We start from the raw sequence: 20,785 nt of genomic DNA on the forward strand, positions 1-20,785 counted from the left end.
TCATTCGACGAAGAGACAGACAGCCTCGTCGCCAGAGCCCCAAGCACCCCAGTGAATATGGACGCGGTCGAGAACCATCTGCTCTGGCAGCCTCGCCCCAGCCCCTTCATGTCCGTCTACACTCTCTGGCGCAAAGCCCTGCACAGAGCTCAATGGCTCTGCGACCGCGGAGCTCAGAACGTCCGAATCTATGTCATCGACATGGAGGAAGTCGCCATCACCTCTCCGGGCCTCATCGCTTTCGACGCCACATCTCTGGCTACAAAACTCGGCTTCCGTGCCCTCACTCCATGGCAGAAACGCAACAGATCCCATTTGCCTCAGTGGCTCAATCGACAGAATCTCGATAACCATGAATCCGAACTGCTGATTTACCGTGCAATCCCAGATGTCAGCATCACGGTCCTCGCGGTTATTCCTTCTGATGGGCCGACGCTACGCTTTCCTGTACACCTTGGAGTCATGGAAGTTCCGACCAAATTCGTCGAATGGAGACAAGTCGCTGCCCAGTCTGGGGTTTTTCGACAGCGTGATACAATCGACGCTATTGAGAATTTGGAACAGGATATCTGCTCCGATGACAGCCCGGCTAGGAAAGTCTACGATATTGTTTTCCAGGCTATAGATGGCCAACTGCAATACGGCCCTCGATGGAGTACAGATACAATTCTTTTTGCTATGCAGGCGATGTTGATTGAAGACTGGTCCTACGTATAATATTATCATCATCATCATCTATTTCTAAAATCCACAAAATCCGACTGATACGAACGACATCTTCTTCTCCTGTCTCAATATCCTTTCTAAATCGCAGAAACACTCGAACACCTCGTCCCCATCCGTTGCTGCACCTCAACCCTCCCATATATCTTCCCCTTCACCTCACTCATCCCCGCAACCACCTGCAACAATTTCCCCTCATCTAACCATCCCCGACATCGAAAAATCTCAAGAAAAAACCAACTCAACACCGAATCCAATTTCCTCACATCTTCCGCTTTTTCTTCTTCTTCTTCTTCCTCTTCCATCCCATTGCGTCGAAACGCACTCGAATAATACATCTCCGGACTCTCCCTCTTCACATCCTCCTCCTCATGCTCCGCATAAAATTCAATTTCGTCCCAAAGTTCCTGCGGCAGGGAAATCGTTCCGAAATAGGTCGTGAGGGAACGAGAGATGCCTCCGGCTGGGATTTCGAATAATTGTCCGATTCCCAGATCGAGGGTGTTGGAATATACCAGAATTTCTGAAGCGAAGGTGCGGGTTCGGAGGGTTCGGCCGAGCTTTCTTCGGTGGAGTTCTTCGATTAGGAGGGGTGAGGAGTAGATTGGGGTGTAGTAGGATAGGAGGTCGAGGTCTAGGGCTTGGATGGAGATGTTGGAGGAGGAGGAGGGGTTGTGGCGTTGGAGCCAGCGGGATTGGCCTAGGGCTCGGTCCCAGGATGTGTAGAGGATTTGGAGACCGGTGTTGGGGTCTTTTGGGTTGTTGAGGATGGTGTGGGCGGAGGAGAGGGTTGGAAAGAGTGAGATTTTGCCGGTGAAGGTTGTACTGGCTGTACTGCTGCTGGTGGCGGTGGTGTTGGTCAGGCTTGTATCGGTACTCTTGGTTGATGTGACTGAGATAGGTTCATCTTCCTTGATGTCTTTGACGCTGTGATCTGAGATTTGGAGTTTTGCTAAGGCTTTGGTGAGAGATGGTGGCTCGGGACTGTCGGGGATATCTTCTGTCGTCTCGTCTTCTGGGATAGGTACAATGGAGTTTTTTCTGTCGATCTCGCTTGGACTGTTATCTATTACTCTGAAAGCGATGCCTCTAGAGAAGAGAGGATACGCTGTGATGTTGTATTGGCAGTAGTCCGGTATGGGGACATCGGGAACTCTTTTCGGTTTGGATGCCTTCTTCGGCTGCGTACTCTTGGAGTTGCGAGGATTTGGAGTCATTTTGCTATTCCTTCAGTAGGAAGCAGTTCGTTCGAGTGAGAGAGATCCTAATGTCGTGAGCATCGTAGTCTCATGCCAGGATACATCGGATATATGTATAGCTGGAACTGTTGCAAGGATAGCCAGTGTTGCTCCACGACTTCGCAAAGTTTGAGATAGTGAGCGAAAGTTGCGTGACGCAGCAAGATCTGTGTCGATATGCGAAATTGCAGTATCGATCTCTTGCTTATCGGATTAGTTCTCCTCCTCATCATCACTTGCACAGCTGGGCCGCAAAGCATAGCAGCACCCGAGTAAATGCTTATATCGCCGAACAGCGGTACTTTGGGGAATTTCTCATCCTGCTATCACGATCGATAGTAAGTAGTGATACGACGAGGAAGTTGGGACGGTTGTGCTGCCAAATTCAAAGCCAGTGGCCGCGATTCTCGGTGCAACCCAGTAGCCTGTAGTGGTGGTGTTGGCTTGGCAATCGGTTCCACTTGCTCCCGCTGACAGGCATCGCAGTTGGATCATCACGTCGGCTCGCTGCCGACCGCCTGGTTGGCCTACTACGGAGCCAGGCCAAGCCGTGACGACACTCCACATCGAAGGATCGCATCGCATCGCAAACACGATGATGATCTGCGGCGTGTCGCTGCACCAAATCTTCCCAGTTTCAGCTCACGTTCCAATGATACCATGGCATGGCTAACACGCTGGGCCAAGGACATGGCGTTCCAGGAACCGCATAAACACGCGAGACGTGAAAGAGCATAATGTTCCGATGCCCTTTGCACTTGAGCCTTCACCTCCTCAGTCGTGCAAGCCCTTCTACCTTGAACCGTTACTACTAAGAAAATGCCCATCCTTCACGCAGCCGCCGCTCTGGGCGCGATATCTGCAGCAGATAAGTTCAGCTCGCGGCAGGGGAAGAGAGTGCTAAATGCAGAAGAAGCCTTAGCGTCCAGGGCGAGCACAAGTTCGGACACGAACGAGCGCATACAACCTGACGGTCCCGTCGTCACTGCTGTCAGACCAGCCCGAACATCGTCGAATGTCACCAGCTCTTCGAAATCGCTCAGGTCTCCCACAAGTGTACCATCTTCAGCGACCAGCAGCGACGCACAAGCTCCGCCATCTGTGCGAGTGCACACGAAAGGCCCGACCTTAGGGAGCGGTTTCCCCTATCACCCTGCTCTCTTCGATCTTCGCGTGCATCCAATCAAATGGGAGCAATTCACAGAATCGATTGTCGAGACTACAAAGCTTTCGACCAAGGAACGCATGAAAGTATGGGCGTTCGGTGCAGGAGTTGTGGCCGGAATTGGTACGCCAGACTCTGTCCACATCGCTCGCAATAAGAGTCGGCGGTATCAAGAAGACAAGATCAAAGCTGGTGTTGCAGAAGAATCGGAGTCTAGTCTTGGGGAGCTTCTTCGTCAGTGGAACGAGAAGTACTTCGCCGAGCGCGGTCTTCTCGCGAGGCTGGAGCTCAGCGAGTCCGCTTTAAAGTCTCCAAATCAGCAAAGCAAGCTGTTCCAGCGAGAAGCGCATTGGTATGGTAACAAGGAGGACCGTGAGCGCAAGCGTGAGGAGCGCAAGTTCGCAATCGTGATTACGCAGCTTTACACGCCGGACGAGCTAGGTGATGCAATGCACGAGCTCGACGCTGGCTCTTCTATTGAAGAGGCCCCGGATTCTACAGACGCCAGAGTCTATCATGTTGAGGCTCCAACTGCGAACAAGGACCTGCCCGAACTACCAAGCGGCGCTGACTGGGAGAAAGACGTTTCGGAACTGCCGGACAAAAAGGTGCATCTGCTTGCAGAATTGCCGTCGGCAACACAATACGCTGAGCTTGAAGGCGACAGCCACCCTGTGCCTCAGTCATGCAATACGATGAGCGCTGCTACTCACGCCAAAGTGCATCAGAACATAAGCCATGTGTGATCTATGCGATGCGAATGGTAGCAGACTTGCGGTGAGAGGAGAGCACAGGAGAGGACAAGTGATGGGTGGTGCTTGCATAACACACACACTTGTGAGGATGTTAGGGTAGGGTAGGGTGGGGTGGGGTGGGGTGGGTGCGGTGCGGTGCGGTGCGCAGTTGCACGATCGAAGCGTGGCGTGGCAAGAATGACACCCAAAGCGGACTGCCGATCGATTGAGCTAGTCGGTCTTATCGCCGCCGACAACGTCACTATGTACATCACCATCCCCGCATGATCCAGCCCTCGATGCAACATTGCGCACGCGCTAGTGGGCTGGGGTCGAGTCGCACCGCAACACTACCTGGTCTGGTCGCCATGGCATGCGATGAAAAAGAAGGCATTGGATCCGGTGCGCATCCAGAAGAAGCAGGCAGTCGCCGCTCCGGTAGCGTCCATCGGATTGATAACGAGCACTGACGATCGTTTATAATCTCGTCTTCAGAATGCCCGTGTCCGCAGTGCTCAATCAATGTTCTTTGCCTTCACATTGCGTCAACAACAATGATCTTCGACCGAACTTTTGCTGCCGCTGCCGCTGCGTGCCTGCTCTCGACAGCTTCGTTGGCATCAGCGTCACTGGGTCCGAGATTTCATCTTCACCCCAAGCAGGAGCATGGCAAGCGACAATATTATCCCAAGGTATATCTACGAGCACATTGTCGAAGAATCACAATTTGGCTGATAGCACGTAGGAAGCAAGCAATGTCACAACCATCACCACGCCCACGGGAGTCAAAATTCGATACAAGGAGCCTGGCAATGACGGCGTCTGCGAGACTACACCAGGCGTGAACAGCTATTCTGGTTATGTCGACGTAGCACCAAATATCCACGTCTTCTTCTGGTTCTTTGAAAGCCGACGCGATCCAGCTGCCGACGACTTCACTCTGTGGCTGAATGGAGGACCGGGTTCTGATTCCTTAATCGGACTTTTTGAAGAGCTCGGACCTTGTAGGATTTCAGACAACCTCACCAGCTATCTCAATCCATACAGCTGGAACGAAGTCAGCAATATGCTCTTCCTCAGTCAGCCAGTCGGCGTGGGATTCAGCAATCAGAAAGAAGGGGAGGGCACTTACACCAATTACACAGGAAGCTATCTTGATGCTTCTCAGGCTGCACAGGCAGGATACACCACAGATGATCTAGCCCGCTTGCCGCTTCTGGATCCTCTTTATAAAGGCGAGATTGATACCACAGAATTGGCCGCCGCTGCAGCATGGCAGGTCTTCCAGGGCTTCCTGTCTGGACTGCCACAACTTGGAGGAAACGAGGCCACTAGCCCGAAGAAATTCAACTTGTGGACAGAGAGCTATGGAGGCCATTACGGTACGTATCATTATTCCACTCCAATTTGAGGCGCGCCGCTGACCGTTTCATCTTAGGTCCTGCTTTCTTCGACTACTTCTACAACCAGAACGAGCACATCAAGAATGGCAGCATTTCGGGCTATGAATTCGATTTCAACAACCTTGGCATAATCAACGGTATCATCGACGAGCGTATACAAGCAGAGTATTATCCAGAGTTTGCGGTCAACAATACCTACGGCATCAAGCTGTACAACGACACGGTGTACAACTACGCTCATTTTGCTACATTCATGCCCAATGGATGCTATGATCAGATCGACACCTGCGTGGCAGCCGCACAAGATGTACTTGGCGGCTTCGAGAATGGACTCATTACCAATGCTGCACTCAAATTCCCAGCAGTTTCGGGGCTATGTACCAGCGCTGGCAACATGTGCCGAGACAACGTTGAAGGTCTTTACTACTCATTCGGCGATCGTGGCATCTACGACATTCGCCACCCAAGGGACGACCCTACGCCAGAAGAATATTTCGCCGACTACCTTAATCAAGCCGAGGTTCAAGACGCCATCGGAGTCGATCTCAACTACACCACTTCAAACGGGGATATCTACTACAATTTCCAGGACACTGGAGACTTCATCTTTCCAAATTTCATGCGACACCTCGAAAATATCCTTGCTAGTGGTGTGAGAGTGACTCTGGCATATGGAGACGCAGACTACATCTGCAACTGGTTTGGAGGGCAAGCTATCTCTCTAGCCGTCAACTACACCCACAGCAAAGAGTTCCGCGCTGCAGGGTACGCTCCATTCCTGTGGTCTGATGCCAACTTTCAGGCTGGTGAAGTTCGCGAATATGGTAACTTCAGCTTTGTTCGTTTGTACGACGCTGGACATGAGATTCCTTATTACCAGCCAGGACCTTCACTCGCCATCTTCAACCGCTCAATCAGCGGTCTAGGTATCGCTGATGGCAAGGAGAAGGTGACGGCAAACTATACGACCACCGGCAATGCCAACACCACCCACACGCACAGCCTCATTCCGCTCCCACCAACGGAAACTGCGGCCTCTGCTTCTTGGAGTGCGAGCGTCATTGCAAGCTACTCAATTTACGACCAGGCTCCTGAGCCTACTGCCCCTTCTACGAAGCGATTCATAGCGTGATTGAGAAATCCTCCGCGAGGCATGACAGCATGAATGAACGAAATTGCATATCAGCAGGAGCAGGAGCATTGGCTGAACAGGAAGCAGGCTCATGATATCAAAATATGACAGTACCAACGACAAGACTTATGACATTGGACAGAATCAAAACTGAAGAGAATCCCATTGGCGCTGGAGCAGTCGCGCTGCACATGTTTCAATGAAAACGCATCTTGGTCGGTCTTCTGTGTTCCCGGATGAGCTCCCGGGGAGCTGGTGTCGAAACGTGAAGTTCTCCGCTTGGCTCTGACGTTGCGGGACAACGGCGCATCGACGACTTGTGGTGATCGTATTGGCAAAGAAATGTGAACATTATTGCGCATCTATCTCAATAATAATAATGCGCGAGAAGTTCAGGCAAAGATAAGCACCAAAACCAGCCCGAAAATAGCTCGGGCCGGCAGAACCGAGAGAGCCAAGAATTTCTATTTACAGCTGGCTTTCCTGCCAGAGGTGGTCTGCACTCTGCCACTCAGATCTCAAGTGACATGAGCCTCGTCAACATGGGTGCCGATGTCCAAAATACCATCCGAGAAGAACCGAACCTGCTTCCCAATTCGGTCTTGACTATAAGCCGCTCCACAACAATAGACACACAAGTCGCACCTTCTGTCCTTGGCGCTTCTTCGACTGGGGTATTCGAGACTCTGTGTGTGGCAACGCCAATTGGCTGTCTCAAACTCTTCCGAAAGCGGGTGGCCTCTGCTACCATTGTGCTAGGATACTTATTACATCCTCGACATTACTGCATCGTAAGCCTGCAGTGATGTCCAAACCTTAGTAATTACTAAAATAGTAATTACTATAGGGACAGAGTAATTACTAAAATAGTAATTACTATTACTACGAGATTTAAGAAATAGTAATATAGATAGTAATTACTAAATACTATATTACTATTATATTACTGTTTCCTATTAATAGAAAAGTTCTTTTAGAATAAGAGATTTTTAATAGCTTTTTATAGATATAGTACTATTATAAATATTTTCTAAAGATTATATAATATATCTATAAAAATAAAGTACTTCTCTATATATAAATAGTATATAGTAATTACTATATTACTATATAGTTACAAGTAATTACTAAATAGTAATTACTATTACTACGTCTCGAAATTTCTATAGTAATTACTATAGGGATAGTAATTACTACTTACTAAGGTTTAGACATTACTATCGTAAGGCTCGTATTAACGTATAGCGTCGGTGCACTTCCGAGTAAACGCACTCGATTGCTCGTCCTGGACTTCATAAATTGCAACGAACCAAGGGGCTGAATTTCGCACACCGAAGGCATCGCACCCGCTTCCGCTCCTGTTTGTGAAGAGGCTGCATGCATTCCGTGGTCATGCTCATGTCACCAAATTTGTCAATGAATGCAGGGAAGCCCTGTTGAATCGATCCATCGCGGATCTGCGGCCACGACATTGTACCTAGACCAATACAAGCTTATACGATAAGTCTACCTGCGAGATGCCGGGCTCCACAGGAGGTTTTGGGCAATGAGCTTCGCGGAGACCTTGTCGCTCGTATTTGGGCCCGGTGGCTCGTCCTCTTCGGGGAAACTTCGTCATCATCACGAAAAGCCTCGTATGTCCAGGATCAGCCTTGGCAAAGACGTGGGAGTCTGGTCAACACGAGATCTATCACCGGAGGACGGAGGCGCAGGTTGAGCCCGGGCCATGTAGCACGAGAACATTGGTATAAGTATTGCATCCTTCTCCAATCTCCTTGAAGGCATCAATCAGCTACACACTCATAGCCTCAACATCAACTCCACTTCCCAAAAAAAAGCAATCGCTGTAACGCCATATCATCATTATGTCCACCAAGACTCTCGCCCTCCTAGCATTGGCCAGCACTTCAATCCTCGCAACACCCTTTCCGCTGGCACAATCTGACGTGCCCTCCTTCGGGGACAAAATAGGCATCGAGGCTACAGGCACCAACATCGCAAAGGTCGACCTTAGGGCAAAGCAAGGCCAAATCTTCGTCGGAGGATCCCAAGATGCCGTATGCGATGGGGGCCAAACACAAGACGTCGCTACATTCGTTCTATACTCCGATGGCACGCTCTTCTTGTACAAGCTCTCCAATCCTCCTCAGCAGCTCTGGGTCGATAATGGTGGAAATGGAGGCGGAGTCACCGGTTACACGAGTGGTAGTGAGCCACTATCCAAGAGCGCGTCAAGGAGCAAGTTCGCCTTGGACGGTGATGGAAACTTGACGTTTGAGGGTACGGGAGCCAAGGCTTGTCCTACCAAGGATGCAGACACGTACACTGTCTGGTTCACGAGCAGCGCGAAGCCTGGGAACCAGGATGGCTGCGTCGACATTAAGCTGAAGGCTTACAAGGCACCGGCAAGAGTCGCTTGTGAGTATAGTCATAGCCCGTGAGGGGACTGAGTGAGCGAAGCTAGATAGTTGTATTGTAATTCTTGCTTTTTGGAATTGGGGGAATTTCAGTATAGCGATTGTTTCACGACATGTACGGTAAAAGTAACTACACATACTGTATGGATGGCCTGCACCGAATTTGAGCCGTGATGAACCGTGACGAACGTCATTTCAGGTACACTTCGATCAATGAAGATTGCAGACTGGGCTATCCCTCGCCTTGCAGCCGGCAGCCTACCAGATTGGGCACTCTCTGATCTTCTTCGCCAAGCCTAGAGACTGCCTACCTGCCTATCATAGGTAGGGCAACACGGAGGATACCGAGACAGCTTGCAATTCCAGTTCTACCTGTTCAGATCTAGCGTGCTGGGATAGGCTGGCCTTGTTGACTTGCCTAATGCCAGCCGGAAGGCAAAGCGCAGCCTTGCAGTCAAGCTTTGCAGGGGAGAACCAGTAACGTCCAAACCTTAGCAATTGCTAGAATAGTAATTGCTGCAGGGACAGAGTAATTGCTAAAAGTAAATGCTATAGCAATAGTAATTACTATTACTACGAGATTTAAGAAATAGCAATATAGATAGTAAACTATATTACTATTATATTACTATTTTTTATTAATAGAAAATCTCTATTAGAATAGGAGATTCTTAATAGCTTTTTATAGATATAGTACTATTATATACATTTTCTAAAGATTATATAATATATCTATAAAAATAAAGTACTTCTCGATATATATATAGTATATAGTAATTACTATATTACTATATACTAACAAGCAATTACTACCGCTATAGGATTCTAAAAAAATAGTAATAGTAATTACTATTACTACGTCTCGGAATTTCTATAGTAATTACTATTGGGATAGCAATTGCTGCTTACTAAGGTTTGGACATCACTGGGGAGAACCTTCAACTCTCATTACACCCTAGATGACCACATTGACCGTTCGCTGGCGTGCTTGGATCCTCGTCCGATCTTTTCCCCTGGGCAGATCAGATGACTTCCGGGTCCGGGCTTGTTAAATTCCCCCGGGATTCGGGAACTTCTCTTCGACCACATGTCGTCGCCTTAATGAACTTGTTGATGAGAAGAAGCAGTGTCCTTTAAGTTTGGTGAGAGTCAATGCAATCTGAGCCTTTGCTCAACGGAACGCATCTTGCGGTCCGTGTGCTTCTCGCTAGAACTTGCAGAATGATGTTTGAGGTCTAGCAAAAGCTGTCAGCCTGTCGCCGACTCTTCGAATACGATAATAAAGGACCGTCTGTACAGGCAGGTGCTGCCTGAGGGTGGCCCAGGGAAGGTATTAGGCCAATACTTCTTTTTTTTTGGTACGTGATTTCGTTTGTTTTTTCCAATCAGAGGCCTAGCAGGAATCAGGATTGGTATGAAACATTTTGCACGTGATAGTATTGAGTATACAAATTCTGACTGTTCTTCCACTTAGCTCGTAAACGGACAACACCTTCGCATCCTCGTCGCAAGCTCCTCGAATGCTCCGGCTTATGCCTGTTTACTTCGCTTCGCTCAGATTATGGATTGCAAAGCTTCAAGAAAGACGGTCCAGCCGTGTCTCCAGAATCCTTGTTGGATTTTTGTCAGGGTCGTGCCTGTCTACGTTTTTGTGAAAAACCATGGATCTTCCAATCTTCATTGATTTTGTTCATCTGTCTTCTGCGTCTTCTCTTAAAGCCATACTCAGGCGATGGGTAAGTAGCGGGGAGCGATCACCGGTCATTATCTACAAAGAAGAAGTTCCCTATCATTCGTGAAATAAGCCATCATCATCAGCTCTGCTGCGGCTGATGAGCGACCTTGCCCTTCTCATGCCAAAAAGTCCGTTCAGCAATGCTTCCATTAGAGGCCTCTCTGACCATCGAGCCGATTTTTCATCGTGCTAATTATACCTCCAAGTTTCATGCCCTCCCATTTGCGGTAACATCGGGCCATAACCGGCACCTGGCGGGCCTCCCGGTTGTGGCCGATGGTTCATACCGTTATGGTTTAGAGGATTGGGTAGTGGTCCACTCTGCTGTTGCGGTAGAGCGCCCCATGGACCGGACGCTGTTGGTGTCGTGCCTCTCCCATAGCCGGGGGTATTTGGATCCGAAAGTGGACTTGGTGTGGGAGCTTGAGGACTATTCCACATTCTCGAATTGTCGTACGCATTGCCAAAGCTGTTTCTTGGGTAAGGATTATAGCTGGAATAATTGTTGTATCCTTGATCGCGTAACATTCTAGCTTGGGCTCCTTCTCGGCTTGCTGTGCTGGCCAGACCTCCTTGTTGAATCTGGCGCTGGAAGTCCTGAGGTGTTGAATGCTGAACCGGGACATATTGCCTTGGAGGTGGTCCTGGCTGGTAGAGAGGATTCTGTGGAAGCGGAGGCGGCGTCTGCTGCTTGTCCTGCAACCCTGCCGCAGACCAGACCTGAGACGGCGGAGTCCATTGTGAGCTAGGTCGTCGCTCGTTCAAGGTGGTGATGGAGTTGCTCGGTGTGTGCATAGAGCGAGGTCTCCTATCGCCAGCTCCACCATTCTGCGATGCCTCTAGCGCTTTGGCAGAAACCCCTCCACCGATCAAGTAAGGTGATTCATACACCTTGGGCCGACGACAGAAGCTGTTCAGCAGGTATGGATACTTCTGCAAACTCTGCAAGTATGCCTGATCTGCATGTGATCCATCTGTCTTCGACAATGAGGAAGTGGTTGTCGCCGGCGTGAGCAGCTGCCCTACCGACGGGGAGTGATGGCTCATCGCTGACGACGAAGGTCTGCTATTCGAGACAGGGGCGTAAGGCCCTGTATACGGATTCGGAGGGATCGGCGACCCTGACGAAGGGCCTTGCTTGAGAAGTGTCTTCTGGTGAGACACCGATTGGTAGTTGGGCACGTAACCGGCTGCCTCAAAGTTAGGCCGCTGCATGGTCTGCGCGCCTTGCGACTCGCGTCTGAATTTCGAATACTCGCCTTGATACGCCGCTGGCAATGTCTTGGAGGAATAGTATTGCTCGGATGGGAAAGCGCGAATCGGCGTAGCTGTGCGAGAAGCATCGCCTCCTTGATAATTGTATTGCGGAGCTGGCGGCTGTTCCATTGGTGGCGGCGGCGATTGCTGGTTGTAGACTGAAGATTGTTGATTACCTTCTGCCAGGAAGGAGCGCTGGTTTGCCAAAGCTTGGTAGTCGACGGCGCACAGGACGTTCGGTTTCACCGTCTCCTTAGGCTTGTATTGGTAAGGTTTCTCGTTTCGAGCTCCAGCTGCGGTATTCATATGGGCGGTGGGGTTGGGGAATGATTGCGAACGCCATGTCGGCTGTGCTGGTGCAAGAGTCTGCTTGACCGCTGCATATTGAATGCTGTGCTTAGGCTGTACGCGATCCATGAAGTTGCCCTTGGGTGCAATCTCCTTGCTTCCAGGCTTGTCAGTGAAGAATACCTTAGCATCCGTGGAGACCTCGGGCAGGTAGTAATAAAGCTGGTCTGGTGCATTGACATCGACTTTCAATTTGAGTGGCGCCTTGTACGGCACGGTCAGGAATCCTGGTGGAGGCGTGTGGTAATTGTAGAAATCGTGCCACTTGTACGCTGAATCGGTGTTGAACGTGTCGTCCTGTGATGGAACGCCATCTTGCCTGTTCTCGAGAGAAAACTTGTTCTTGTTGATGTTTTCCGGCATAGGCAGGGCTGCGGCTGATGGCTTTGGCCGCACAGAATCGTCAGGGTCCAAGACACATATCCACCGCCACTCGATCTCAACGCGATCGCCGTCCGGAAGCACGTCGACGATGACTGTGCGTTCTTGCGGCCGATTCTCGACGACCAGACCTCCGAAGACTTCTCCACCAACGAAGCGGGCTTGCACTGTGTCGTTGGGTTTTAGCTGCTTGGCGTGGTCCAAAATCAGCTTGTTGACCTCGAAAGCCTCCGTGTCAGGATTCTTGCCCATCTTTGGTCGGTGATAACGGCATCGGAAATCAAAGCCTTCTTCGAAGTATTCCGTGCCGTCTTCGCTGAATGTAGGCACCAGGCCAGAGTCGACAAGTACACCAGCTGCAACCGCGCAGGTAGCGTGGAACGCACGAGTGCACTTCTTCGAGGAGCACTGAAAACAAGCACCTTTCTTAGAGCGACAGAAATTGCACTTGAGATCCAAGCGAGCCTTGTCAATATTCGCAACACCGTACACCTTGTCTTTGCCGTCCTCGGTGACGATGTAGGTCTCTGGGGTGTAGAGCGCGCAAGATTTGTGCGCTTGCTTGCCAGTGTCGGTGGGTAGGAGCTCATCCCACTTATTCTCGTTCGGACACATGCAACACGGCTCTCTCGTTGGCAGACGAATTCTAATCCTGATCTTCTTCTTCTTCTTCTTCGGCTCTTCCTTCCTGGCCTCTCGCTTGCGTTTCTTGCCCTTGCCTTTGACACTGGCAGGAGGAGTGGGCAATTTACTGTCCTCGATATCCTCATCTTCGCCCTCGCTGTCAGTTTCCTCGTAGTATTCCGGAGTCGGCTCGCCTCTCAGCTTGCGTTCGATTTCGCCGACATCAACCCAAACATTGTCGGCTTCGCAATTGCACTTCTTTGCAATGCGACCAAACTCCAGCCACGACTCGGTCGCGAAGTTCACTGATTCTGCACAGTTGTAACCAAGGTTGTATCCAGAGTGGTAGCCATATGGATACGTGATCACGAATTCGCCTTCGTAATGCACGAGCTTGTTGACCTTGACACCATACTGCTTCTGGAGCACATCTGGCGAAATCAGGTAGGTCTTGTGCCGCAAGAATTGATCGCAATTCTTGGCGTCAACAGGCCAGGCCTGCTTCATCGCGCGCTCGAACTTTCGAGCATCTTCCTGTGAAATGCTGTACCACTGCTTTGGAGCACCAAAATGGATGTAATTGATACTGTAGAGGTCGACGTCCTCGAGATGCCAAGCGAAGGTTGCTTTCCACATTCCCATGTAAAGATAAGCGGTGTTGACACCAGGCACTTTCGTACCGAGAACGTCCAGCAGATTGGGCAGCTTTGCCACATTCCAGCTCGTGACCGTGTCGTCGAACAAAGATCCTGGCATATCGGCGGCATACATGGGTTGATTGAAACCCATTGTCTTCCAGTACATACTCTCCAGCTCTGCACAACGCTCCGGCGTGAACTCATCGAGATTTTCCAGGTGATAGTCGAAGTTCTTGAAAGCCTTCTCATCGATATGGTCGACAGTCTCGGCAGTGTTGTTCAGTCTGCGAGACGTGACTGACTTGGTGCCTCCGCTCTTGGCTTGGCGACCGGGTTTCTTCTTCGCAGGTGGCTCTGCTGGAGGGGTCGCTGGTGCTCGCTTTCGGCTGCTCACTGATTCGTCATCAGATGCTTCATCTGCAGGAGTTGCGTTCCGTCGTGGTCGACCAGGCTTGCGCTTGGCTTTTGGAGTGCCATCGTCTTCTTCCTTGATAGCTGCAGCACGTCCTCGTAAACTGCCCCCTCCTCGGATGACTTCTTTCTGTCCTCGTCTTCGTTCTCCACGCTTGGCCGGAGGTTGATGGCTGGTCTCCTCCGTGAGAGCTTTCCATTCCGGGAGATTGTAGGAGCGCTGCTTCTCGACGTTTTGCTGTGTGTAAGTGCCGAAAGTGCCGTTAAATTCCTGTGTGATGGGATTCTTTATCTTGACGCGCTTTACATATTCGTGCAGCTCGGGAAGAGACTCGCGCCTGCAGGGATGGTCAGTGCCCGCTGATCACGCTCCGGCGCGTGCGTACTTACCATTCTTGCGGAGGAACAACTTTTACAATACCAGATTTCATGCCATACTTGTCGATCTGCCCAATGAATTTCTGGAAGTCTGCAAATTGGGCCATGGTTGGCTTGAAGACGGGTATTCGGCCTCCATGCTCTCCGTCCCAGTAGTGATCCGGGAATATCTCCTCTTCCTCTTCCTCCAAATCAAGGTCGCTCAGTTCTGACTCGTCTCCATCGTGCTTGCGCTCATGGTCCTCTGATGTTGGTGGCGTCAAGACGGTCGCGGTCTGCTCTGTGGTCGGCTTGATATCGTGCGCATCGTGAGATTCGGGCGACAAGGCGCCCGCGGTTGCCATGATGGATTGTGTCCACCACTTCCGCGGTGGGCGCGTGGGTGTTGGTGTACTGCAGCGCGGTGTAGTGCGGCCGGCGTGTTGAAGGTCGAGATGCGAGGTGCGAGGGTGCGCTTCGAGGCGGGGCGGGCCGCCTCAAGCGACGTCGGCGGAGACAGGCAGCCTGCGCACACACACACTGCTGCAGTGCGCTCGACGCAGCGTTCAAAGGTTGAGAATCAGGAATGAATGCTCGCTGCGGGTTGAGCAAAAAGCACCAGACAGCTCGTGGAAAGAGAAGATGTGTGTGTCGCGGAGTGAAGGTACAAGAAATAGATACATGACGCTCTCGCCCTGGCAAGGGAACGAGCACTAGCCTTCAAGAACGCGCTAGCGCGACTTATCAGGCCACTAGCCCACCGAAACTCGTGAACAGGCTTCGTCTGGAAAAACGCTTATAGGAGAGGTTCATCGCTTGAAATAGTTTGTCAATGAGCAGCGAACATGAGTGATGCTTGATGGCCAAGAATCGGGACTTGGACACTATTTCATATCATTGCAATACAGGGGAAAGTCACGTGAGCGTCGCTGGACTGTTGGGAGGCATTCATGGAGTGTGTAAATGCATGCTATGAACATGCGTTGCAACAGCGGTTGGGCTATAGTCTTGTGTAGCTGTCTGGGAATGGTGATATAGCACGATCTGGTGGAGCTAGGGTCTCGAGCTTGGATGGCTTCACGCGCCGGAGCACAGCCGGACCTCAAATCAATCGCATTGCGAACACACAGGCTTCTAATCATTCCCAACCACCTTGATGAGTGTTGCGTGATGGGACCTACCTTCCCCCATCTTATTTCATCGTGCTCTGACTACTGGGAGTTGCGCAATGTGGATGTCGCGGTACCTTGCATCGATGCGCTAGATCCTGCAAGACATCTTTAATTCTCCGCCACAACCCCCGGGATCCACTCGCGTGGTAGACAAGCTCTGTGCATCAGCCAGGTACCGTTTCCCGAGCGTCAGGCCAGTGGCCGATTTGACGGCGCTACAAGCCTCGAGAACTTCTTGTGAGGACTACTGTTTATCGTCGAGGGGCCTTTGGTCAGATGACATGCACCGCGGAGTCCTCGGGAATGTCTCGTACTCACTTGTGCAATCCCTTCGGCGAGCTGACAGAGTGCATTGTATCAAGCGAGAATAATCGGTGCGAAACCTGAGAGCTCTGTCGTAGCGATGGCTTTGATGGAAAGTAGGATGGGACTTGCCTGATGCATTGCGGTGTGTTTCTAGGGCACGCTTCATCCAGCTGCCAGCAGCTTCGAGCTTGGCCCATCGCCGCGGGGAAACATCTCGTCACCCAACGCGTACGGACATCGGGTACATGTAATTGTGAGCTCGGTATGCTCGTCATTGCGTGTTCACATCTGTCATGGTCTTCATGTAGTATTCATAGCATTTTTCTTCAGGTCGGACGCTTCGCTCGTGGTGTTGAAGTCCAGGCATCCTTCGTCCTCGCACTGCCAAACATACCGCCACTTCGCGGAGTAGAAAGTCTGTCAGCAAGTGACCTTGCCGCAGGTGTCATGCCGCCGCTTTTAATGTTTGCACCGCTCGCAAATTTAGGTGTAGGCGTCCGTCCAGGAGTGATGCCCAGCTTTCGGAGTTGCTCTAATCTTCCACCGTCTTTTCTCCTGCTAGCATCTGCCTTTTCCACGAGCTTGTGGTGCAGCTCTTCCCGCTTGCTGCGTTCTTTGATGTTGAAAGGACTGATTCCATGTTCATCTAGCTTTGGTAGGAATTGTTTTGCAGCTTCCTGCTCAGCAGCATCTGCCTCTTCATCTGTGACAGGCACTCCCATCTCGCCGGGTGTGGGTTCTGCATCTACAAAGGCATAGCCGTTAACGCGAGGTGTTTCTGCACCCGAATAGCCATTTTCAGACTCCGTAGCCCTTGCTCTGCCCGCAATCGCAGCATCGATGGCGCTCATAGAAGGGCTTGGCGGCACAGCGGTGTCTGCAGCCGGGCGATTATCTGGGAATCTAGTCCCAGGATAATTTACACTTTTCGGCGGGGCATTCGAGACCAGCTCGGCTTTTTGCGCCCTTGTCACTACAAGATCTTCTACGCCCTCTGGACCAAACATGAAATGATTTCGTGGACCCTGCCGGCTGGGAAAGCTGTCCACAGAAGCAGGCCTCGCATCTAGATCCTGAGAGGGTCTCGCTGTGACTACTTGCATCGATGTATCATCGGACCCGGTTGTTCTGATCAAAGCTGTGGACGAGCTCTCGCCATTGTCGATCCGCTTTTTCTCCTTCTCACGCCAGGCGATTTGTCGCGCAGTGGGTATCTTGTTACCATGATGGAAGAATCCGTACTTGGCAGCCCGCTTCTCGTTCTGCCGGTCCAGCAGCGCGTTAAAGCTTTCGTTGTCCTCTGACGTGTACTTTGCTTGGAAAGCTGCCAGCGACATGTTCACGTCCACGTCTGGCCTCTCTTCTTCAGGCGCGAAGTGATCTGTATCAAGTGGTGTTCGTCCCGGGGTCTCTCCGACGAAATTTCTCGGGGTATCGCCCACTGCTGTCGTTCTTTGCGGAGTGAAACTTGTTCCTCTCCCTGCTCGCCTCCTGCTGTCTGGTCCAGGCGTCATCACTGTGGTCAGGTTCCTGCCAGCTTCTCGAATCCAGTCCTTGTTATGGCTATCGAGTGCATCCATATACTCTTTCTGCGCCTCGGTCTCCAATAAACCTGGAAAGAAATCTCGTGCGATGATGTGCGATACCGCTTCGGCGTACACATCTTCGTCCAACAACTTCGCCGGCCGCTTCTGTCTTTTTGGAGGGGGCGGTGGAGGCATCAGCGCCGAGTCGGAGTTGCGCTTCGCGAGCGCCTGGCTGTTCGAGCTTGCCATGGCGTGTAAGTGGAGCGGTAGAAGCACATGAAGTCCAAGATAGGTCGTGATCAGGCTGGAGGAGCGTCAGGGTGTATTCCACGCATGTGCAAGATAGCGGCGGCGTGCTTCAAGAAGTGCAGCCATCAGATTAGATGAGGTGAGAATGAGCTCGCAGAGCTTATATAAGGAGTATTAGTCCGGCTGTTGCTACCCGCACCCGTAAACAGCTCAGTCTGGAATTCACAGTGCTGCACTTTCCTCATTTATCACGCAACGCAATTCGCTGACAGAATCTCGTGTTTCTACTTTGGATCAACTCTCGCCCTTCAGAACTGCCATCACCACCGTCTCAAATCCACATACGAGACCGAGACCCGCCGCGGAGCAACAAAATGGCAGCTGCCGCAGTCGAGAACCCCATGCCCGTGACCGACTCCAAGTCTGCACGCAAGAAGAAGGCAAAGGCTGAGGCTACTACTGCTACCAATGGGTCCGTAAGTGGCGCTGCGGTCACACCTCAAGCAGTCTCCAAGGACGAGTCTGCGGCAGCTGAGGATGTGTCTGGAGAGCACGCATACATCAAAGAGCTGCAGAAGCAAATCCGCAACACCACCAAAAAGCTGAGCAGTCTGGCAAAGGTTGACGCCATTTTGTCAGAGAACCCAGGCGTGTCGCTTGACGACCTTGTTGCTCAGCGCAAGATCAACAACGACCAGAGAGCGGCTGCCCAGAAGAAGCCTCAACTGCAGGCTCAACTGGTCGATCTTGAGGAGCGCATAGAACATTACCGCAAGTTGGACCAAGACTATCAGGCCAAGTTCACAAAGCAGCGCGACGAGCTCGCGTCGCAACATGAGCAGACCACCGCCAAGCTGAGGAAGGAGCTGAGCCAAGACGCCTTCGAGACCGCGCAGAAGCTCCTGCGCCAGAAGCTGTTGACATTTTCCCAGTTCCTTCGCTGTGCAGCTGCTAAGCGCAATGCTGAAGAGGCCGTGGACGACGATGAGAGCAGGGCGTTTGAGGGAGCACTTTTATTGGTCTATGGAGGCGATCAGAAGGCCGTGGATACCGCCATGAACCTCATCGATGGCAGCAACGAGACCGTGCCCAACATCGACGGCGAGCCATTGCAATTCACGTGTGAGTATAGTCCCGCCCTCTTATGATCAACACGTGCTCATCGTTCATACCATCACGTGCTGAATTTCCTGCTTTGTACATCGACGCTAACGTGGATCACAGTCGCACAAGTCAAGGAGGTCTCGTTGAAGTACACGCCATTCGCTAATGAAGAGACCTGGGTTGACCAGGTCGCCGATGCGACCAGCGGTGAAGCCCCGCAGCCACCCTCCGACAGTGCTGCAGCCACATCCGATCCCACAATCGTAAATGCAGGCCTCACCGAGCTGGAGGCATCGACCGTGCCGAATGGTCACGTCGAGCCTACATCTGCTCCTCTATCTGGTGAAGCAGCAGGCAACGTTGCTGGAGAGCGCTGGGATGCGGACGCCGCTGGAACCTCTGCAGGTGCCCAGCAAGGCAGTCTCCAGGAGAGCTACGAGATTGTCCCTCGCCCTTCCGAAGAGGTGGAGATTCCAGCTGAGACTCCCGCTCCGACACAACAACAAGGTACAAGCTGGGCTGAAGAGTCACACGAGGCTGCGACTGGCAACCAAGCTGGAGAATCATGGCACACCAAAGCTCCAGGAGAGCAAGACAATAGCTGGGGCGACAGCGCTGCGGACACTCTAGCTCCAACGACGGATGCAGATGGCTTCAGCGAGGTTCCTGGCCGTACTCGTGGGCGCGGTGGCTTCCGTGGCAGAGGTGATGATGAGTTCCGTGGGCGCGGCGGACGTCGTGGCAACTTCCGCGGTCGTGGAGATGGCGAGTTCAGAGGCGGCCGAGGCGGCGGTCGAGGCCGTGGCGAGGGAGGCGAGTTCAGGGGCCGTGGCCGTGGACGCGGTGGTCCCCGCGGTGGTGCAGCGGCTCCGGCAGCATCTTAAGGAGATGCTGAATGGTAGACCATGCCACCTAGGCAAGATCACGATGATGCACGAAGCACGATCGAGGACTCCGCAAGTCGAAAGAGGACGATTGATCTCAATAAATGCTATAGCGTTCTAGCACCGCATGAATAGGTCACAGGAAGGTCGGAATGGGAACATGAATGTACAACACAAAAGCCATCTGCACTGCCAGATGAAGCTTCATGGGCGGCGGCGCCTTGGAGTGCGTTTGTATAGATAACATACCAAGCTGAAAACTCCTGAAACTACCTATGATGGTATGCAGACACACTGTGACGTCTCAAATGTCCATGATGTGCCCGCGTCAAATGATCTTCGAATCCTGAAGCTCTAGATCAAATACTTGACCATCTCCCCACCACTCGACGGCCTCCCATGCTGCAAAGTCTGATCTCCCATAGCATCAACATACCAAAACCAAACTTCTGCAACATTCCACAAGCATCCTTCGTCCAACTCACACAATTCTATCCCTCCTCAGGCAAAAGTACTTCATCCCTCAACAAACCCTCAATCTCAACATCTTTCAACACTTTTGTAATGCCAACAGCACCTAGAGATTGAATTTCGGTTGTGATACGGTATCTACTGGGCTTCGAACGCGGAACGGAATTCCCAGGCTCTGGTGATTGTGCTGGAGTCTGCGGCGTCGTAGAATGCACTTTCTGAGCATTTATCAAGCACGCTAGTAGAGTCAGCCAAATGTCACTCTGAGGTCCATTGCATCTTCCACTCCTCCAGAAGTCCACCGATGTAGCATCCCGAGAGTTTGATGATACCGTGATCCGACATCCCAAGCAAGATGATCATCTTCCTCGCATTTTGCCAAAATGCGTCGCTTGCGAGACGAGGGAAGATCGGTATGCCATATGTCAGACATAGTATTCCAAGACCAAGCAGAGCGCACCTTGACGGTCCGACACTCTTCACTCATATCCAGCCGGGTTATCTCTCATC

The 20,785-nt window shown here is 51.6% G+C and overlaps 11 protein-coding genes across 11 annotated transcripts; 5 read left to right on the forward strand and 6 right to left on the reverse strand.

The window, feature by feature from the left end:
- Nucleotides 1-675: 675 nt before the first annotated feature.
- On the reverse strand, nt 676-2,345 carry MYCFIDRAFT_214314 (uncharacterized protein). The gene has a single exon (XM_007925638.1). The coding sequence runs from the start codon at nt 1,938-1,940 to the stop codon at nt 804-806; it is 1,137 nt and encodes a 378-aa protein (XP_007923829.1). The 5' UTR covers nt 1,941-2,345; the 3' UTR covers nt 676-803.
- A 209-nt stretch (nt 2,346-2,554) lies between these two features.
- MYCFIDRAFT_214315 (uncharacterized protein) lies at nt 2,555-4,548 on the forward strand. The gene has a single exon (XM_007925640.1). It carries the CDS (start codon nt 2,781-2,783, stop codon nt 3,870-3,872), a length of 1,092 nt encoding a protein of 363 aa, XP_007923831.1. The 5' UTR covers nt 2,555-2,780; the 3' UTR covers nt 3,873-4,548.
- On the forward strand, nt 3,667-6,566 carry MYCFIDRAFT_56374 (uncharacterized protein). Its single transcript, XM_007924420.1, has 3 exons — nt 3,667-4,552; nt 4,606-5,242; nt 5,299-6,566. Exons 1-3 carry the CDS (start codon nt 4,415-4,417, stop codon nt 6,393-6,395), a joined length of 1,872 nt encoding a protein of 623 aa, XP_007922611.1. The 5' UTR covers nt 3,667-4,414; the 3' UTR covers nt 6,396-6,566.
- On the reverse strand, nt 5,870-7,867 carry MYCFIDRAFT_206880 (uncharacterized protein; the record flags this gene model as incomplete). Its single annotated transcript, XM_007925641.1, has 12 exons — nt 5,870-6,405; nt 6,435-6,520; nt 6,547-6,757; nt 6,806-6,825; nt 6,868-6,892; nt 6,923-7,011; nt 7,041-7,081; nt 7,116-7,136; nt 7,181-7,192; nt 7,652-7,712; nt 7,742-7,768; nt 7,801-7,867. 12 exons carry the CDS (start codon nt 7,865-7,867, stop codon nt 6,385-6,387), a joined length of 681 nt encoding a protein of 226 aa, XP_007923832.1. The 3' UTR covers nt 5,870-6,384.
- A 323-nt stretch (nt 7,868-8,190) lies between these two features.
- Nucleotides 8,191-8,985, forward strand: MYCFIDRAFT_210559 (uncharacterized protein). The gene has a single exon (XM_007925642.1). It carries the CDS (start codon nt 8,261-8,263, stop codon nt 8,834-8,836), a length of 576 nt encoding a protein of 191 aa, XP_007923833.1. The 5' UTR covers nt 8,191-8,260; the 3' UTR covers nt 8,837-8,985.
- A 940-nt stretch (nt 8,986-9,925) lies between these two features.
- Nucleotides 9,926-11,200, forward strand: MYCFIDRAFT_206881 (uncharacterized protein; the record flags this gene model as incomplete). Its single annotated transcript, XM_007925643.1, has 8 exons — nt 9,926-9,938; nt 9,977-10,007; nt 10,046-10,067; nt 10,128-10,174; nt 10,202-10,242; nt 10,287-10,508; nt 10,532-10,607; nt 10,631-11,200. The coding sequence occupies 8 exons, from the start codon at nt 9,926-9,928 to the stop codon at nt 10,698-10,700; spliced, it is 522 nt and encodes a 173-aa protein (XP_007923834.1). The 3' UTR covers nt 10,701-11,200.
- MYCFIDRAFT_210560 (uncharacterized protein) lies at nt 10,476-11,200 on the reverse strand. The gene has a single exon (XM_007925644.1). The coding sequence runs from the start codon at nt 11,073-11,075 to the stop codon at nt 10,737-10,739; it is 339 nt and encodes a 112-aa protein (XP_007923835.1). The 5' UTR covers nt 11,076-11,200; the 3' UTR covers nt 10,476-10,736.
- Nucleotides 11,201-12,602: 1,402 nt separating this feature from the next.
- Nucleotides 12,603-14,928, reverse strand: MYCFIDRAFT_29700 (uncharacterized protein; the record flags this gene model as incomplete). The annotated part of the gene is made up of 5 exons (XM_007924158.1): nt 12,603-12,926; nt 13,026-13,205; nt 13,260-14,116; nt 14,360-14,544; nt 14,597-14,928. Coding segments are annotated over 5 exons (1,878 nt in total), but the record flags the coding sequence as incomplete, so codon positions are not given.
- A 1,439-nt stretch (nt 14,929-16,367) lies between these two features.
- MYCFIDRAFT_214319 (uncharacterized protein) lies at nt 16,368-17,882 on the reverse strand (the record flags this gene model as incomplete). Its single annotated transcript, XM_007925645.1, has 1 exon — nt 16,368-17,882. The coding sequence occupies exon 1, from the start codon at nt 17,814-17,816 to the stop codon at nt 16,368-16,370; it is 1,449 nt and encodes a 482-aa protein (XP_007923836.1). The 5' UTR covers nt 17,817-17,882.
- A 335-nt stretch (nt 17,883-18,217) lies between these two features.
- MYCFIDRAFT_186763 (uncharacterized protein) lies at nt 18,218-19,804 on the forward strand (the record flags this gene model as incomplete). Its single annotated transcript, XM_007925646.1, has 2 exons — nt 18,218-18,938; nt 19,041-19,804. 2 exons carry the CDS (start codon nt 18,218-18,220, stop codon nt 19,802-19,804), a joined length of 1,485 nt encoding a protein of 494 aa, XP_007923837.1.
- On the reverse strand, nt 19,338-20,784 carry MYCFIDRAFT_206884 (uncharacterized protein; the record flags this gene model as incomplete). Its single annotated transcript, XM_007925648.1, has 9 exons — nt 19,338-19,911; nt 19,945-20,073; nt 20,100-20,158; nt 20,188-20,253; nt 20,292-20,326; nt 20,350-20,360; nt 20,418-20,513; nt 20,538-20,735; nt 20,759-20,784. 9 exons carry the CDS (start codon nt 20,782-20,784, stop codon nt 19,902-19,904), a joined length of 630 nt encoding a protein of 209 aa, XP_007923839.1. The 3' UTR covers nt 19,338-19,901.
- Nucleotide 20,785: the final 1 nt, after the last annotated feature.

This window comes from Pseudocercospora fijiensis (assembly GCF_000340215.1).
Source record: "Pseudocercospora fijiensis CIRAD86 unplaced genomic scaffold MYCFIscaffold_2, whole genome shotgun sequence".
Taxonomy (NCBI): Eukaryota; Fungi; Ascomycota; class Dothideomycetes; order Mycosphaerellales; family Mycosphaerellaceae; genus Pseudocercospora; species Pseudocercospora fijiensis.